This window comes from Anthonomus grandis, chromosome 3 (genome assembly GCF_022605725.1).
Source record: "Anthonomus grandis grandis chromosome 3, icAntGran1.3, whole genome shotgun sequence".
NCBI classification, from domain to species: domain Eukaryota; kingdom Metazoa; phylum Arthropoda; class Insecta; order Coleoptera; family Curculionidae; genus Anthonomus; species Anthonomus grandis.
In genome coordinates this window covers 372,814-387,491 of record NC_065548.1, presented here as the reverse complement: position 1 = coordinate 387,491, position 14,678 = coordinate 372,814, and the positions used below count along the sequence as shown (strand labels likewise).

Genomic DNA, 14,678 nt, shown 5'->3' with positions numbered 1-14,678 from the left:
CACCAAAAAGTTCAAACTGTGAACTAATAGGCGTTGTCTTAATTGTCACTTTACCGTCGGCACTTATATTAGTTATAATTCGTCTTGGAGTAGTCTCAGCTTTTGTCGGTTGAGTTGTGAGGTGATAACCGGTACAGCAGTATCTTTACTCATAGCTGCCTTAGTGTCTAAACTATCGTCTGAAGCCACATAGACTGTTTGTGTTGTCTTAGGCGAAGATTGCAAACTTATTGTGAACCCATAGGTGATTTCAGAAGTAGGAATTTCTGATGCTTGACTGTTAAAATCAGAAGTTAAGGTGGAAGGTTCATAGGTGCTTTTGTGCACTTCAGAAGTGGGTGTTTCGGATGTTTGAGTGTTGACTGAAGCAATGAATGTGGACAGGATATAGGTATTTTTGTTTACTTCAGAAGTGGGTTATTCTGCGGTTGGACTGTTAATTGAAGAAGTAACTGTGTAGTATTTCTGAGGCTACTTCCGATGTAGGTATTTCTGAGGCTTGACTACTAAATGAAGAAGTGAATGTGGGTGATATAGAAGTTAGTTTTTTATTTGTTAGTAGGTATTTCTGATGTTTGTGTGTTAAATTGAGGTGTTATTGTGAAAGGGACTTTTGTTTCTATAGGAGTAGGAGTAGGAAATACCATGATAGCGTCTGTTTGCGTAGATGGATAACTGTTAAGATTGTCTTCTGAACTCTCTTCGAGTACTGTTATCGGCCGAGTAAAATATTTAGGAGGTGGTTTTGGCGTATGTATTTTATTTGGCGTGGTAACAACGTTTCTTTGCACGATTCTCAAAATGGACAAAACTGTCAAAAACAAGGCCCTTACTCTACAACAAAAAGCAAATATTATTCAAGAACCTCGAAAAGGTGTGTCAGTTACTATACTGGCTAGAAAATACGGAGTAGATTCTTGAAAGGGTAACCAATAGGGTGGGTCGAAAAAAAAAATTTTTTTTGTTTATTTCCTAAGAGCAAAATTATGTTGTATTATCATTTCAAGAGCAACCATTTAAAATATTATTGAAATATTTAAACTCTAAGAGCCCGCGCAAGGCCGCCGCATTATCGTCAAATTTGTAAAATAAGGTAATACCTTGCAAGACACTGCAAGTCTTCCTATATTCTAATTTAAGACGTTTGCTTTACAGTTAATTTATTTTATTCTTTTACAGACCTTTCATGACCTTGAATCTATTTTTAATACGCAATGCATGCTGTTTAGTCACTCCAGCCAATCGCGCCGCGGTCACTATAATGCTACATTTAGTGTGAATTAATCTCTGAACGCGTACGGTCGTGGTTATCTGTTTTGTTTATCAGAGCTTTACTTCGCGCTAATTTCTTACCAAATAGTATGGAAAGTAAAAGAATAAAGTACAAGTGTCCCATATTTGGAACTATTGGTGAACTAAAAGAAAATGTGTTACCAACTTTCCAAGATGTAATGAAGTTTTACGAATGGACGAGAATACAACTTAAAATTCAACAAGGAAGTAACAAAGAACCGTCTTTTTCTCAAATCGCAGACATAGTGGCTCAAAAAATTGAAGATATTTGGCAAAAATCATCTATTCCTATGGTCTCACACACACGAACTATTCAGATTTTAAAAACGTACCGCGGAAAGTGCAAAAATCACATTAAATCTCTAAAAAGGTTGACAGAAGAAAAGAAAGCCTTGTTTTGCGCCAAAGTGAAGTTTTGTTTGATATTTGTTCCTGTAAATGTAAGGATCTTCTTCATCTCTGTAAATGCTCGCGTGAGTCGAAGGTACCCAAAGAAGAACACGCATTTTTGCTTGACCAGAGGTGCAAAAGAAAAATGCTTATCGGTGGAGTAGATCTTGTGCGCACTTTAGAACTGAAAAAAAAATTGGAGAGAAAACGTAAGAGTTTAAAGCCTTTTAATAAACTCATTCCTAGTTGTGATCAACCACAAAAAGAAGTGTCTTCCTCTGCTTTTACGGATTTTGAGGAACGTTATGTATCGCCCGTAAAACACAACGTAGAAGATTTGCCATTCACTTCACAAACCTCCAAAAAGGAATCTGTGAAACGTAAACGTTTTCCGACGCTATCGAAAACCGCTGACCGTTATGGTGTTTCTGATAGAGCGGCGGCTGCAATTGCTTCGGCGGTATTACATGACATATCTTCTGATGTAGAGGTAATAGATAAATCTAAATCAAGAAGGGAAAGACAAAAATTACGGGATACGCAACCAATTTGCAGCTTCCCGCGTTGTACTTTGATGGGCGCAAGGACAAAACTTTAAAAGTCATGGCAAAAGCAGGCAAAAAATACAGAAAGGTGGAAGTTGAAGAACACATTTCTGTCCTGAAAGATCCCGGTTCTTTGTATGTAGGTTATACTACACCATTACATGGTACTGCCAGAAGTATTGAAAGGTCTATTAGTGCACTTCTACAATCAAAACGTATTTGTTCTGACGAATTGGTGGCTATTGGTTGCGATGGGACAGCAACTAATACTGGAAAGAACGCAGGTGTAATCAGACTGTTTGAGAAGAAGCTTCAGCGACCACTACAATGGATAATTTGCATGCTACACTTAAATGAGTTGCCTCTGAGGCATTTGTTCAACAAGCTAGATGGTAAAACAACTGGTCCACATTCGTATAATGGTCCTATTGGAAAACAGTTGGAAAAATGTGAAATAAAACCCGTTATTGAGTACGAAATAATACCAAGTCAGCTACCAGTAATTAAAACAGAAGATTTAAGCATGGACCAAAAGTATTTGTACGCGATAACCACAGCCGTAATCACTGGAAACTGTGCCCCACCGACTTAGCCCATAAATCGCCAGGGAAAATTTCCCATGCTCGCTGGTTGACTACAGTCAATAGAATATTGAGACTTTATGTTGCTACAATACATCCGACTGAAAATTTATGTCACCTAGCGCAATTTATCGTCAAAGTATATGCCCCTGTATGGTTTCAGATAAAAACACATCCTTCTTGTAAAGATGGGTCCCACAATTTATGGAAATTGATACAAAATTCTCGATATCTATCAAAAGAGCTAAGAGACATAATAGATCCAGTCATTCAACGAAATGCATATTTTTTCCATCCAGAGAATTTACTCTTAGCCATGTTAACAGATGAGCAAAAGAATATTAGGGAATTAGCTGCCAGAAGAATATTAAAGGGTCGAGATTCATTGGCACTAAGAAGGCAACTACGTATATTTGAAGTACCGGCAGTAAATTTTAATGCTTCGTCTTATATTGATGTAATAGACTGGCAAGAAAATAACAACTGTGATCCTCCAATCCTCCGAAGCTTCTCAAATGATGACTTAAAAAAAATTGTTGCATCAAATGGTGACGAAGATTTAATTTTCATTAGACTACCATGTCACACACAAGCGGTAGAGCGGACGGTCAAATTACTGACAGAAGCATCAATGTCTCTGTGTGACAAGAAGTCAAGGGAAGGCCTGATTCATGCTAAACTCTCATCTAGGAAAACAATGCCCAAATTTGAAAGTAAGCAAGATTTTCATGCATAATGGCATGTTATTAACAAGACTTTAGTTGTAATTTTGTGTGTTTTTTTATATTTAGCATTAACGATATGTTTCTACCATTAAATTCCTAATGTTTATAAAACTTAATATAATTAAAATTCTGGATTCACTATCGTCATGCCCTGAAACTATTTTGTCTTTTTTATCAAAATTTCAAAATTCATGCGCGGGCTAAAGATAAAAGTTAAATTAACTTTTTTTTTTCTTTTGTAACTTGTTTTTGTGCAATCCAACATAATACAGCTATTAGAAATTAATAAAACGATTTTTATTTTTTCCCTATATAAAGTGACCCACCCTAGTAACCAACTCATTAGGACCAAACAAAAAGTGTACGTTAAAATCTCGTGAGTACCCAGAAATAGAAAAACAGTTGTACAAATGGTTCCTTACTCAAAGAGAAAAAATCTTTCAATAAGCAGCGATATATTAAAACAAAAAGCAATCAGAGTTTTTGGTAATGTATATCCTGCGACAATGAAGTTTAGTGCCAGTGATGGATGGTTGCAACGTTTTAAAGTCTGTCATGGAATACGATTTCTAAAAATATCCGGTGAGGTTGGGCCGTTTAAAGAACAATTAAAAAAAGTTATTGATGAGCTTGGAATAACGAAAAATCAACTTTTTAATGCCGATGAAACGGGGTTGAATTGGAAAGTTCCCCCAGATAAAACATATGTTTCGATTGCTGAAAAAACCAGGAATGAAAATTGCAAAACAACGGGTGACCTTCTTAGGATGTGCAAATGCTACAGCTTGTTTCAAATTAAAACCGCTGGTGCTTGGAAAATCAAAAAAATCCCCGCTGTTTTAAGCACTTTAGAAATCCGGTCATTTCCAAAAACCCATGGATGACTGCAGAGATATTTAGGGATTGGTTTTTTTACCACTTTGTTCCAGAAGTAAGTGATTTTAATCATAACCATTAAATCCATTTTCCATTTTTGAATGATTTTAGGTGAAGCAGTACCTAAAAGAACATCTTCCACTGAAAGCTATTCTACTCTTAGATAACGCTCCTTCCCATCCTCCAGCAGACACATTAAAAACATATTTGCTATGTTTATGCCTCCTAATGTGACCCCGCTAATCTAGCGGATGGATCAAAATGCTCTGAGACTCACAATACTATATTACAGGAAGAGTGTAAGTACTAACTTCAATTGGGGCAACTGATGAACATGTAATCGATTCATTAAAAAAATTTACACTAAAAGACGCCATGTTGCATTTGCATAGTGCTTGGCAAAAAATTACACTGAGAACCTTATCTAAATGTTGGTATATATGACTGACTGTCAAAAAATACAGAATATACAGTTGAAGATTCCATACCATTAAGCGAACTTAAAAAAATTTGGAAAGACGAAGAGGCTGATCAAGTTGTTTCAAAGACTCTAAGGGAGGTTCACGAGGTATTTTTTTTACAATAGGCTACTGTATTCTTTGCTATAAATACAATTTTGTTATAGGCTGAATATACGACAAACGATATCACTGAATGGAATAAGGATAATGCTGGCATTAACCTTAATGATAATGTTGTTTCGGAAGAAGAAGACGACTGTCAGGTCATTGAAGATCTAAAGCCTAAAATAAGATATTCTGAAGCCATTGAAGCATTAAAGCTATGCATGCAATGGGCACAAGAAAACTTTGTTAATATTGACGACATTTTATGCCTTAAAAAACTTTACGAAAAAGCTGTAATTATAAATAAATTTTGTAGGTATTATAAATAATACATATTAAGTAAATAATCAAAGGCTTGAAACTTATAATTCAGTCTCTTTACAAAAAAAAAACATAATAATCATCCTCATCCTATAATGTGAACAATCGGTAGTATGAACTAGGGTTGCTTTTTTTGTGTTCATGTTACCGAGCTTATACTGTATAATGTAATAATTTAATATTGTATGAATTGTATGGATAATGACATCTAGTGTAAAGTGGATTAATGACATTGTAAAGAAAATAAGAACTCCTAGATGGTGTTAGCGTTCTTCGCTTTGAATTTTAAGGAATTTATTGGAATCAGATTGTTTCTCTCACTAACGTGATATTTTTATCTGTCTCTCTTTGTTATTGGTCATGTAGGCCATGCTCAATGGGTTGTTTTTGCCTTTGTTTTTCCTGTAATTTGAATACATTGCCTTTTGGTATTAGATTAATTTTCTGTAGTTCCTGTAGTGTGCTTAAGACAACTGAACATTATTATCTGACACCACTGTTCACACTACATTTGCTAAAAGACCCATTAACTTCAAATACTGAAGGATCACATTTATCTCGATGACAATTTTTTGGTGCGAAAACCTCTCATATCCAAATTCTCATATTTTCCATATGTGTACCTCTATGGTATAACCAATTTCACATCATCAAACTCCACCTTGCACTTAAAACAATTGCTATTCTGAGGTCTGGAGGTTGCATATTGAATACAGTCACTCAGTCATACAGTCTCATCAAATATTTATTGTTACTCACACAATAAATAGTAACCATGGCGGTTTATAAATGAACACTGAATTTTGTCTTGTTTATAACTTAAAATGGCCATTTGGAATAGGTTAACAACACTAATAATTCACCATTATAGCAAATAACTACAGCAATGTGCTAAACATATTAAAAATGTATGAAAACTTTAAGGTTATGCAAAGGTTACTTACCTAAACTGTTTGCCGAGTCCCTTGACCTTCTTGCCCCATCAGCTTTTAAAGGTGAAGTTGATCCGTCTGTTAGCGTGATACCATTCGAAGGACTCTCTACAAATAAAACCCCCTTGGTTTATAAGAGAAACAGGTAAAAAAGGTACAAATAATATAGAAAACTCATGCACCAAAATACCCACAGATATTTACGTTTCTACCTTCGAAATCCGAGTCGGAATCGCTGCTTGTGTCACTGTAGGGGCATAGCACCGTTTTCATTTCACTCAGAACAGTTATTATTAATATATATTATAAGCATTTATTTGGGTAAAATTTTTTTAAAACTACATCATATGTTTTGGTTCGATGACATTTGAGGTTATGATTTTGTTGTTATGACGTAAGTGACAGGAGACATTAGCGGCTAAATTTACAAAACAATCCCCCTGTTGCCAGTTGAGGTTCTAATAATTGACATTAAGTTAATTTAATAATGCTCTATTGGCAACACTGTTGATAAAGATTTAAAAAAAATATGGCGGTTTTCAGAAGTTTTTTCTATTTACCTGAAAGGGCTCCAGTAGCCAATTGATATGTGGAGGCGCTAATACTCCCGCTCGAACTAGGAGAACTGACGTACGGACTGTAGGATTGGGAGGCGTAGTAGCTGCTGGCGTATTGTGAGGTCTGTGAATCCCCGTACGTTGAACCATACGGAGTATACTCTACGCCCTAAATTAATGCCAAAAATATTCTCTCTATTCCTACTCTTTGTTATTAAATCTCACCTGTGAAAACCCTTGGGCAAAACCGGTTGCACCGCCCCCAGTTCCGCCGCTATAACTCGTATAAGGGGCGTATTGGGTTCCTTGAGCGGTAGCCGCCCCGAATGCGCTCGCTGGTGAACCGTAAGGGGCTGCAATATAACCTTAAAGGGTGAATTAAAGGTTTTTTTTTAGTGTCTATTTTTTTGTTAAATTTTATTTTGTGTTACCGGAAGCTTTACAGGAGGCATTGAGTCCCCTGCCGGCTCCTAGGGTCGAATAGGGGTAGGTAGGGGTGCTGTAAAAGGGACTCGTCGTCGGTGACGTCATGTAGGGAGATGTTACCGCGGGAGAGCCATATGCTTGGTGCATACTGAAATGTGGAGAAACAGTGTTATTAATTTTGTCGTTAGAGGTTGACAATCTGACAAATGTTTACTAGATAATTATTTTGGCATTTAAAACGCTCTCATCCCCTAAGAATCCAATAAAAAAACGAGCGGTATCTTAATTTAAAGTCCCTCCAGATGTTAACGAAACGTAAATAAAAACGGTATTTCTGTTTACGTTTCCGTAAATACGAGATAATTAACCGGGAAATGTTTAAAAAGTCATTTCGTGAAATGTTTCGGATTTTTAATTAGGGGAGATATAAAAGCGTCGCTCGTTTAATTTAAGAATTAAAATTACGAGCCGGTTTAATTGAGATCGCGGAGGCTTTTTTTGTTTTTCGACACCTGATGACGTGGGAATTTTAAAAATAAATATAGCGTCTTTTTCCCGCTAATATATAAAAGTAACAAACAATTGTCAGGTGAAAATGTCAATAACTTTGGAAATATTTAGTAGCACACCAAGGGTCAACATACCATCGTTCAAATGCAGAAATATTGTCAATATTATACCTATAATTAATAATTTTACTTATGACATAAGTCAGCAAAAGTAAGATTTACAGGACTAGGTTTTGTTGATGAAAGAAGCAAATTCATTTAACATTTAGGTTTTTTATTTTGAAATAAAAAAATTCTAAGTATATAGAATGCCTTAACCCATTTGACCCTGAAACTATATTTTTCCGAATTTTTATATTTTTTTCTTAAAAACGATCAATAGAAGGTCCCATAACTCGAGAAAAAATCATGATTTTTTTTTCAATTTCCAGTTTTGGAAAAAACGGCGGTCCTTTTAAAAGGAAGTTAGGATAAAGGGCTTCTATTAGAAAAATAAGTAAAGACTTAAAAATATGTTTATAAATCTTACAAAATGCTTAGCAAAATACTTAAAACTTAAAAACTAATTTGTATGATAGTCTATAAAACAGTTTTTCGGGTGAAGACCAACTTCACATTTTTTGCACACAAAATTTGCTTTTTTGTGGCACACAGCACATTTCCGCTGACTCTCGTGAACTAAATGATCTAGTCTATCGTAACGTGAGAATTGGAATGCAGTTTTTGGCTATTTCGAAGGTCCCCTCTTAGTTGTTTTCCTGCACGTTTCAAGCAGCTGTGTCCCTTCTAAACTAAAGTTGGTCAAGGGTACCACCATTATTCCTATGGAGATGACACGAGTTTTGTGAGGCCATGTCTACACAGTGGGAAAATACCACTTTTTACCTCGTACTGAAACTCTATATTGGCTTATGTTATGGTCACTACGGTCTACATCTCTCATATTTTCGTTGTATGCCTTGATCAATTGAGGCTGATCTATATAAACATGCCTTTTTTTCAGCCTGTGAAAATCGTTTGACCTTATTTACTGGCAAAACTAAACATGCATTGGTGGCTAAAGTAACAACGCTGTTGTCATTCCATTTGCATAATGTGATTTCATTATCGGCAACACCCCATTCAAATGTACCTCGTGTCTTTTTCTTCAGAACTGCCGCATTGCTAAATGGAGATTGTGGGATTCGGTTTTCACGTATAGTACCAGTTGCCTTGATGTACTCGCTCTTTTAGAAATGACAAAGATGTGAAAAATTGTCAGAAAATATGTGAAAGGGCTGGTAAGGCATTTTCTGTAAAACATCTGCATATTGGAGAACAACTGACGCTCCCAAACCCAGGTGTTTATATTCGTTCGGAATTGTTGTCGATGCACCTTGGTAGGGATCAAAATAAACAATGTATCCAAGGCGTAGGGTCCAATCCAATCCAAGCATATGCTAGACTCCACAAGGCAATATCCAAAGGGCCACAACAAACCCTAGGCTCTTGTCTAAAACCCGATGGAGAATATACGACAACCGAGGAAGAAACGCTTGGCTTAATGCTGAACACGCACTTTCCACTGGGAACACTGGAACACACAAGGAAACACTGGGAACTAGCAAAAAAGGTAGTAACCTACGAGAAGGTTAAATGGGCGATAAATTCCGTCAAACAATTTAAATCTCCCGGAATGGATGGCATAATGCCAGTCATGTTACAGCGAGGTAGCGAACTGCTCCTGCCTGCACTATAGCTTTGTTTTGGTTCCTGTTAGAATCGTCCTAGAATTGTTTTGCACATGCGCAGATTGTTTTATGCGTTTTGGTTAAATTAGAATTGAATCCGAATTGAAAGTTTGGTGTTTTGGTTTTTTTTTGGACCGGTTCGGAATTGTCCTAGAATCGTCCAAAAATCCCTGCTCGAGAGTAGGGATCAATTCAGAATCAGGCAGTTCGCACATGCGCAAAAAATATATCCTTACAATTTTACTCGACTTCACCAAATTTGAGAAGAAGAAGAGGAAGAAGAAGAAGTAAATAAGTTATTTTTTATGTTTTGTTAATGTTTTTCTTGTAGATAGATTTCACTTAACCTAAGAATTATCTACTGATTTTTTTTTAATCTATTGACATTTTTATTCCAGTCCTAATGTTTAAAAAAATATAAAGGTCCAAAACCAAAGCAATAAGCAATATTCAAAATTTCCAAACAAGTTGTGTTTAGTAAATAAACAATCAGAATCAGCTGTTTACTGTCAGCGCGTCAAGCGTTCGGGTTCCATACCATGCAGAATTGAAAACGGGAGCGATTCCGGATTTTACTTTACGGCGCAACGAGTTCTGCGCAGTTCTAGAATCATCCCAAAATCGGAACCAAAACAAAGCTTATGTAAAATAATGCGGGCAAGTCTAGCCATGGCGCATATACCAGAGAGTTGGAGGGAAGCAAAGGTAGTATTTCTACCAAAGACGGGACGCGACTCCTATGCGAAACCTAAATCCCTCCGACCAATCTGCCTTACATTATTCCTCCTAAAAACAGAGGAAAAGCTCATAGAAAGGCATATTAGGGACAATGTATTACGGGTCAACCCTCTACATCGACACCAGTATGCCTACCAAACAGGTAAATCTGGGGGTCGAACAATCTCTGAACAACAAAGAGATCGCCCTAGGAGCTTTCTTAGACATTGAGGGAGCATTCGACTATACATTATATGACTCAATCAACCGTGCGATAGCAGCACGAGGAATACATCCCAAGATTGGCGGCTGGATAACCCAAATGCTAAATCATAGGAAAGTAGCAGCAAATCTCAACAGCACAACGGTTAAGGCCAAAGTGAGCAGGGGAACACCGCAAGGGAGCGTACTGTCACCGCTGCTGTGGAACCTTGTATTGGAGGCGGCTTATCCTCGCTATAGGATATGCTGACGATATAGTCATCCTTACACGAGGGGGTAGTCAGGCTCATGTATTCGAAAAAATGCAAAGAGCCCTGACTACTGTCGAGCACTGGTGCGAGGAAGAACAACTAAGGGTAAATCCCACAAAAACTACTCTGGTTTCCTTTACCAAAAGAAGGAAACTAGAGCCCATTATAAACATAAAATTTTATGGAGAAAATCTGCGACTTGAAGACGAGATCAAATATCTAGGTATAACTCTGGATAAAAAATTCAGCTTCAAGAAGCATGTAATCCAGGCTACAAATAAAGCCACTCTTATAAGAGAATGTTCGGTAGATCATGGGGACTGTCACCAAAAATGGTACATTGCATGTACACGACAATGGTTAGACCCATCATTACATACGCAGCACCTATATGGTGGCATGCGGCAGAAAAGAGGACTGTAATACAGATACTCAACAAAACACAACGAATAGCATGTCTGGGCATAACAGGAGCGATGTCAACAACGCCGACTGCTGCCCTAGAGAACCTGATAGGACTAAGCCCGCTACACTTAGTGGTACGGGCTGAAGTTATGTCGGGGGCGAAAAGACTGCTGTCAAATGGCGCAACAATCCTATCGAAAGATCGGCAGAATGCCTTATTTGACAAGATACAGGACCTTGGGCGCCTGCCCCTAAGAACAGACAGAACCAAGGTCACATACCTAGAACAACCTTTTGTCATCAAAGAGAAAAGGGGACCACTGGACGCAGAAGCGGACAGGCTCAGGCAAAGAGGTTACTCAGTATGGCACACGGCAACCAAACGATCCAAGATCGGGGTAGCTGTGGGCAAGGTGGAGGACGAACAACAGGGCAGACAACTCGTGCTAAACCTGGACCTGGAAACAACAAATTTACAGGCAAACATAATAGGAATACAAACCTGTGTCCAACTGATGAGAGAAGGGCTGCCAAGAGGCAAAACCTTCACAATTTTCACAGGAGACCAGGCTGCAACACTTGCACTACAACAGTTCGAGACTGAGTCAAGGACTGTGCAAAGCTGCTGGGAGGATCTCAGGAACCTCGCCGAAGCGCAAAATAGGCCAGAGATAATCCTAGCAGAAAATATGGGCTGCACGAAGGGCTATCCAACTTGCAACTCAGGGAGCCAGCAACAGCCTGGTAGGCGCTGAACCAACATGTTGTGTCAACGATAAGACCTGGAAGAGGAAAATCGGCAACTGGCTAACAAACCAGAACAAATCCTACTGGGAACAGCTGCCAAAGATGGAACAATCCAAACAACTTATAGGCAGCCCACCCTTTAAGAAGGGTGAGAACATACTGGGCCTCTTCAGACAACAACTGCGAAGGGTCGCGGGGCTATTTACAGGCCATGCGCCCAGCAGAAAACACCTGCATACGCTAGGGAAATCAGTTACCTGGCTATGTAGGGGATGCAATGAGGAGGACGAAACAACTCTTCACATACTGTACTCTTCTGTGAAGCATTTAATCAAACCAGGGCAACATTCTTGGGGAAAGAGAAACCCTCACCAGAGGGTATAAGAAATCTACCACTGGGCACAATCCTGGACTTCCTTGAAGCTACAGAATTGAACCTGTGGGCACTAAACATATGGAACACAATAGGACTGCTTCTTAACAGACCGTAGTGTAGGGAGCCACAAGGCACCACCCAGCGGTGGAGTTTTAGTGGGTACAGGATGAAACAGACTTGACACTGAGTCCCACACTACTGGGAGCGGCGCCGCGTAACTAGTGTTCATAAAGAATTTCTCCACCGACCCCAAAAAAAAAAAAAAAAGGCGTAGAGTACCTACCCAAAATTTATACCCCCACTTTATAGGCTTGCCTTGAATAAATTGCTTACCGCTTATTTCTCCCAAAATACGGTATCATGGCCTCATCAAGGCTGTGATTCTCTTCAACTGGGGCATAATCAAAAAATTTATTATTTAGGCTCTTGAAAAGAGGACGCAGTTTAAAGTACTTGTCTTTTTTATCAAGGGAAGTATTATCACTGCAATGAAGATTACTCATTATGAATTGAAATCTATATCTGAAAATTGCTGCTAATATAAGTTTATACTGGGTATTGTTGCAATTTTGCCAATACATATGTTGCCTTGGAAGAGTTGTATATCCACTGACAAGTAACACCCCTATGAAGCAGTACATCTCGTCTACAGTAACGTTACCGGGGCGGTTGTTTTGCTGTGCATAAATATTGGTAAAATTGACAATTTCTCTTAACAAGTTCTCATCAAAGAACAGCTTGAAAATATTTCCAGTGGAAGGATTGCTTTGTGCAGTTTGAACTGATTGTCATTGCATAAACGTAGACTCTAAATCTTTATTGAGAGTATAGTCAAACGTCTTTATGTGTTTAGGTCGCCTTTCAAGAAAAGTGGACAGTGGTAGATCGTCATCACTGTCCCAGTCGTCTTCACCTTCTACGTTAAATTCAATTTCTGCCGGGGCCCTTAGTTGCACTCCGGGTAAATTATTTGGTACTACATCGTCTTCAGCCCCAGAATCTTCATCGGTATCGCAGTTTTCGTTGGCATTTTCGGGTGGAAAAATTGTAATGCCTGTCGTAGAGTCATTCTCCAATTCCTCTAAGATTTCTGCCATGGTTAGTGGCTTTTTCCAATACCTGTAGTAGTATATAATCCTACCGTCCTTTTAAAAGGACTCGTTTAATTGAACGCTCCTGGATTGATCAAGAAGTGTGAAACTTAACCACAAATATATAAAAAGGTCAGTATCTTATGTTATTTGTTAAAAACAATCAAAACAAGAACGAAAAAATAAACGAGTTTTAACATATCTTACCTTGAATCACTCATTGCAAAATCACTAGAAACACAGCGTGTTTTATTCGTCACTATATCGATCCAAAAATTAACAAAATCCTAACGATCGCGATTGACCTTGTTTAAGATGTTAACTAAATATAATGTGACACTGACGACATCTTCATCAACCGCTGAATCAGAAAAATATAGGTTTCTTTTTGAAATTCTTTTAAAAAGACGGTAGGCGTAAATGGGTTAAGTAGAATTATGGCGGCAACATTAATTTTTTTAAGTAAAACACCCTGTATATATATTATGACGTTTTCCTATAGTTTAATAATTCCCTAGTTTTACAATAAGTGACAAAAAAATTAAAATATTAAAAAAAAATTAGGAATAGGAATTTTTTGGTTGCGTTGTACTTGTTAATAATATTTATCGTTAATATTATCTGTCATATTTTTTCTGTTTAATAATTATTTTAGAATTTTATTTTTTTTATAGTAAACCACCTCGAATGAATGAAAAAATGAGCAAGTCGTAAAATAATACCTTTGGTACAGCACTAAAGGTGACTTGGACTTTGATACCTTCTTTTGGGAACCACATGGTTAAAATACCACAAGCCGCCACTCTGATGAAGGTGGTTGTCGAGATCAGTGGGATCTCTCATAAGTTTGGAAAAACATTTTTCTCATTTGAAACGTACCATGAAAATTAAAATTAAGTCCAGATATTTCCTGACTTACAGTACCCTCCTCACCTATCATAGTCCTACACTCGAATGACCTATTAGATCATAATTAAAGAAAGTCCCAAAGTGTTGGAACTGCTTCCTTGGATTTAAAATATTTCTGCACGCAATAAATATGGCTATACAGTCTACTCGCGGTAACGTGAACTTAACGATTTTCTGAACAACTCATTAATGTGAACACCAATATTTTTCTATGTTAATTCTATACTGTGAACAAACCCATATTTCGATAATGTGAATTTTAAGAAATCTTTAGTAATCCTGTGTAGACTTGTCTAGGCTTGTTAGTGGATATTAGGTTTACGCATTTGAAACGTTGTTTGGTCATTTAGTTGATGTTTATTAGATAAGAGAGAGTGTCGTCGCATCTTGCGCAGTGGCCTTTTAAAATGGTTAAAATTAATAAGAAGTGTTTAACTCTTTATGAGAAATCAAAAATTTTGGAAGAGCACCAAAATGGTATGAGTGTTACTGCACTAGCAAAGAAATAT

At 37.5% G+C, this 14,678-nt stretch overlaps 1 protein-coding gene across 1 annotated transcript in view; it reads right to left on the bottom strand.

Moving 5' to 3' along the window:
• The window catches only part of LOC126733921 (eyes absent homolog 2), a 92,327-nt gene that overhangs the window by 16,387 nt on the left and 61,262 nt on the right, over positions 1-14,678 (bottom strand). Inside the window, exons 5-8 of the mRNA XM_050437388.1 lie at positions 7,218-7,360; positions 7,012-7,151; positions 6,790-6,955; positions 6,242-6,337 (exon numbers count right to left, since the gene is read on the bottom strand). Of these exons, the coding sequence (XP_050293345.1) occupies positions 6,242-6,337; positions 6,790-6,955; positions 7,012-7,151; positions 7,218-7,360 (545 nt within the window). The remainder of the gene's footprint in view (positions 1-6,241; positions 6,338-6,789; positions 6,956-7,011; positions 7,152-7,217; positions 7,361-14,678) is intronic.